This window comes from Halyomorpha halys, unplaced genomic scaffold, assembly GCF_000696795.3.
Source record: "Halyomorpha halys isolate HHAL.00 unplaced genomic scaffold, Hhal_1.1 Scaffold248.1, whole genome shotgun sequence".
In the NCBI taxonomy this organism is placed as follows: Eukaryota; Metazoa; Arthropoda; class Insecta; order Hemiptera; family Pentatomidae; genus Halyomorpha; species Halyomorpha halys.
The window spans coordinates 500,118-505,625 of record NW_027105672.1 but is presented as its reverse complement, the minus strand read 5'-3'; the positions used below and the strand labels follow the sequence as shown (position 1 = coordinate 505,625).

Genomic DNA, 5,508 nt, shown 5'->3' with positions numbered 1-5,508 from the left:
TTCAAAGAAATTGCATCTATTATCATTTAAAAGATATTTTTATATTGAGAATATTGGATATTAAAATCTAGATAATATATTTGGCTCTCTGATTTCTCATGTTACAGAAGTTTCAACATTAAAAATTGTATTTATTTTTCTGAAAATTGCTAAGCAAACAATTTTCGTATAAATATTTCTCAGTTTTTCCTTAAAATAGTCCTCAAATTTTTGATTAAGACCGTTGACTTCACCTAGTAAGTCGTCGATGATTAAATTCTGAATAAAAAAACTTCTCGGTTTTTTTTTTTTTTTTTTTTTTTTTTTTTAATGTTTTTGAGATTGCTGTGCACATTATTATCAAAACTGCGATTATAGATGATAAAATTATAATTACATAATACATTATCCCTTCTTTATATGGAAGATCTTCTGATTAGATGTTAAATATATTTATTTATACTAAAGGGATATATTATCTACCTCATCAGTAAATTGAAATGTTAAGGAAAAGTCACACTACATCTACGAGGTGTCAATATCATGCTGCTGCTTCAAATACAAAATGGTGGTTCATGGTGAAGTGACATTTTATGTGTCGTAATAGATAAAATATAATAAAAAAAAAAGTTCCAATAATTACATGGAGTCCACGAGAAATCTTGTTGCAATAAAAAAAACAAAATCGATAAATTGAATCTCTAATGCAGAATCTGGCTTCCTTATATTCATAATGGTAAAGTATATGCCTAATATTACTGTTATTATTAATCTTTTAGTTGTTTCTGAATATTTATTTCTCGTTAATCTACGTTGTGTTCATGTAACTGTCTTTCTGAACATAATAAAATTGTGGTGTTTAATAAAGGTCTGCTTACCAATTTATTTATGACAAAACCATTCAAAGCATTGAAACAAACCATTGATAATTTAAATCTCCTAACTCATTGGATATCTTTTTCGGATTAATATTCTTACGGTTTTTACAGATTCTTTCATTATTTCTTCTAAAATATTAGACAGATTTTTTGAAACCTGACAGGTTGTTAGTTTTTTGATAAATGACGAAAAACTCGTAATTTGATCACCGAAAAAATGACGCCTTCTTCAGAGCACCTTAGGCAGTACTCCTAAAGGCGATGTTTTGACTTTTATAGTCATTAACTAATTTTTGTTGTTCTGAAACCCAGAATTTTTTTACATAGTTATATTATTATATATTACGTTGTATTATTATATATTACTTTATATTACTATATATTACGATATATTACGTTATATTATTATATATTACGTTATATTATTATATATGTCGTTGTATTATGATACTAATATATTATACTAGTATATTATGTTTTTATTACATATTAATTATCATATTATAAGTACTAAACATCCTTAATGAGTGTTAACACTTCATTGTTCGCGCTCAAATCAATAAGAGTGCTTGCGCTGTATCTATGAGATACATGTTTTCTCAACTTGTTCTAGATCGGTGTCCTGAAATACATAGGTAACGATATAAAACACCATTAATTCAAAACATGTCGTCAATAAAGCTCTTTGAAAATTAGTATCACTGATAATGGTGAAGTTTCTTTTGAAAAATGAGCTAAAAAGGCACAAATATGAACATATTTTACCTAGCTTGAATAGAGGCACATCAGACAAAAAAAAAGTTTTTATTTTTATTTTGTGTTTTGAAGTATTCTATAGATTGTGCAATAGACAGTGGTTACTTTTTAACAACCCTACAAGCTTTGGGATAGTCTATAGAGGGTGCACAGATGAGGAAGCAACCTCCGCCTACGGTAATATGTTTGGGACACATGTATTTCAAAAATCAAAACCTTTTTATTGTCATATGTGCCACTATTCAAGCAAATCAGTGATATAAATAAAAGTTTTTGCGCTTAATATGACAAATTGTATGGAAATCCGATTAATTAAATTTCAAAGTTATGAATGATAAAGGTGTTAATAATTATAAGAGAAAACGACGAACGTCTAGTATTCCTTGGAATATATGCGGAGTACATTTTGTCTATCAATGCTTAGGTTTATTAAATGACATCTATGAGATCTATACAGACTCTATTAACAAAAAAAACTTTTTATTGTGTAAATAACAATAATTATTAAGAATTTATTACATCGTCCAAAGCTACTATGAGAAAATAATCTGTCTTCATGAGAAAAAGAAAACTCTAAGAAAAGTCTAATCGCGTGGTATCTCACGAATACAATGATGATTTGGAGAAAAAACTATTCTCAATATGACTCAAATCCATTAATACTGCTGAAACATGCACTCTGGAATGAGAGGGTATAGGACCGGGCTAAATCCTAACTTACAGCATCATCTAGCTAAAATAAGTTGTAAGTGGAGTGCTAGCTTTGATTTTTGATAGGTGGTAAAAGGGGATTTCGTAAGACTTCTTTGAAAATGATTGTAGTATTTCATAATAATATCTCACAACACTTTTAAAGACACAAATTACCTTGTGATTCTATACATCAGTATTATTTTCCTTACAGTAAATATGTTATCTTTTAAATTTCATGACGTAATAATTATAGAGTGAAAAATTACATTTTTGGGGTCGTCCGTAGCTCAGGTGTTTAGGCGCAGTCTTACTAATCTGAAATCTGCTGATGGCGCCGGTTCGAATCCGGCCTGGAGCATTGACCTTTTTCATTGAGTGGTCGTCCAAAAAATGAAAAACTTGACCCCCAACCATGGTTAGGCAGTATAGGACTCCAATGGGAGTCTTGGGCAGAAAAAAAAAGTTAAATATTTAAAAAAATGAGTTCAGATACAGCGGGCCATAGACATCTCTAAATTTTCCTTAAACGATTCATAGTTGCCATGCTTCGTGTCCAACATTCCTGATACACAAAAAGATTTTCTAATATCTCCAAAAATCTATTTTTTAAGAGATAATTGAGTCTTACCACGTAATTTCTATAGGTAATAGGAGATGATGGTTGGGGGTGGGTTCAAAAAGAAACACAAATAAGTTGGTGTAGCTTATTTTATTGTGCCAACGTTTCGGCTAGAGTTTCTAGCCATCGTCAGGGCTAAGAACAGAACAAAATAACAACCAATAAGTATAGAAAATAAAAAATAAAATATAAACATAATAACATAAAATGAATAATTTTACAGAATGGAATTAATAAAATGAAGTGATGAGAGAAGTGAAAAATAAAATGTACACATAGGTAATTGAAAAATTAGGTAAAATAACATAAATAAGTATATATTTTATTTCCTTATTTATGTTATTTTACCTACTTTTTCAATGTAACCTATGTATACATTTTATTTTCAACTTCTCTCATCACTTCATTTTATCAATTCTAATAGTAAAGAAGAAATCAAAACAAATAATTTCAGTAAATTATTTAAATTTTTTCACTTTAAGTTGACAAGACACTTCAATTATATGAATTAATAAATTTCCAAAAGAAATCTTAACTCTTTTTAAACTTAAATCTTTTATTCTGAGATATGAACAACGTTTTAGGTAGTTTTTAGATTTTCAAGTTCTGTCTTTTGGAACAGAATATTACATAATCGATGGAATAAACAGTTTAAAAACAACTTCAAAGAAATGAAGGCATAAATAGACATAATGTTAGGCATGTTTCAATTAAAAATAATGTATTTAACATATTAATTGTTCAATTATATGCTGCTATCTATAAAAAAGAATTAAAATTCAAATCATACAAAACAATATTAAAAAAATAATTAATATTATCCTATTACCTTAATTGTGGTGGTTAAATTGTAATTGTTAAGCTTTTTCTATATACTGTAGTTTTTATAAGTCATTCCCATTTGTCACTAAATTAAAGAATAGAGTGATGCCAACTAATTTTCCAGGATTTCCTGATAAATTCGAAATCTATGATAGGGTGAGTAAGAGACTGTCTATTTAACATGAACTTGTAACTAGCATGCCCCGAGCAAGCAATGAAACAAAAGTAGACGGACCTAGACGAAGAAGCAAGACAAGAAGATGGAAGGAAAGCAAAAAAAAAAAAAAAGACATTGTAACTAGAGGAATAGAGTGATATAAAGTTTAAGATATATAAAGATATCCTCAAATTATGCTTACTAATAAAAAAAAAAGAAAAGTACTAAGCATCATGATTATCATCACTCAGGAACAATGATTATCATCACTCAGGAACAATAATTTCATTGAAAGTGGGTTCAAAAATAGTGTTTTGCTTTATTCAATCATTCCTTTCTTATTTAAAACTCTCTTGACTAATGGAATGTTAGGGAATCATTATTTTTCAATTTAGTATTTAACAGTACTTCCCACATTTTACAAACCTAGAGTACATAACAGGAAAAAAAAAAACATTTAACTAAAACAAACGCTGACTTATGTGATACTTCAACACTATAAAATTTTAATGAGATAGGTCTAACGAGATATAAATTCATTATAATTTTTAAAATATTTTATTAGGAAATGGAGAGGAAAATGCACACAATTAACTAACAAAAACATTCAGAATATTTTAATTTTTATAACAATTCATAACCAATTGTATTTGAAAATATTTTAATGAATTGAGAAGGCATGAATGGTTTAATCAACTCATCAGCTGATGAAATATCTTAAGATTTAAAAATTCACAATAAAAATGATCTGATTTAGAATTATATTAGGGATACATCACTGAAAACAAAATTAATTTAATAAAATAAACAATAAACTATAAATTATTTATGATCAAAACAATATAAATTTCTGTAATACAGATTTTTTTTCTTTGAAATCCATATTTTTAAAACTTTGAAACATTAAATATGTTAATAAATTGGACATCCCTTGTTATACATTTAAGAAAATATCAACATCATGAGTTTCTCTTTAAGTACTGAATCTGTCAAAACAATAGTTGAGAATTGTAAAATAAATAAGTTAGTGTTTCAATTCACAAAAAACAAAATGAATATTAAAATGTTTGGTAAATTGAAATGAAGTTTATATTAGTAGATTTATCCAATATTTTTTATGATATAAATAACAAATATTGCAAAAACCATTCTATTATCTTTATTCATTCCTATCCCTCATAATCATCCAAGTAAGTAAAAGTTATATAAGAAAAAAAATAAAATATCCACTTTTTTTATATACATAAACTTCATTCTAGAATTACAGATTAAATAGAAGTCTTAGCATTCACTTGAATAACTTTAAAGAAATCCTTATAAAGATGCCAAATTACAAAGAAAGTAATCAATAAAAGCATTCAAAGTGCACTTCTTAAAATACTGAAGTATTAAAAAAACAATTGTTCAAACTTATTCTAATGCTAATACATAATTGATTCCTCTAACAATACATAATATCACAGGTTGCCAAGCTATAAGCCATCTAATCCAGTCAAGTAAACTTCCATACAGAACATGAGGTTTTTCCCACCTGAAATATCATTATTAAGGAAAAAAACAAGCCAATTATCAGGTTATTTATAATAAATATAAATAAGAATAAC

At 27.1% G+C, this 5,508-nt stretch overlaps 1 protein-coding gene across 1 annotated transcript in view; it reads right to left on the bottom strand.

Annotated features, from left to right (window-relative positions):
• Positions 1 to 4,570: 4,570 nt before the first annotated feature.
• The window catches only part of LOC106680162 (E3 ubiquitin ligase Rnf121), a 29,243-nt gene continuing 28,305 nt past the window's right edge, over positions 4,571 to 5,508 (bottom strand). The window contains exon 8 of the mRNA XM_014419676.3: positions 4,571 to 5,435. Coding sequence (XP_014275162.1) covers positions 5,315 to 5,435 — 121 coding nt within the window. The 3' untranslated portion in view covers positions 4,571 to 5,314. The remainder of the gene's footprint in view (positions 5,436 to 5,508) is intronic.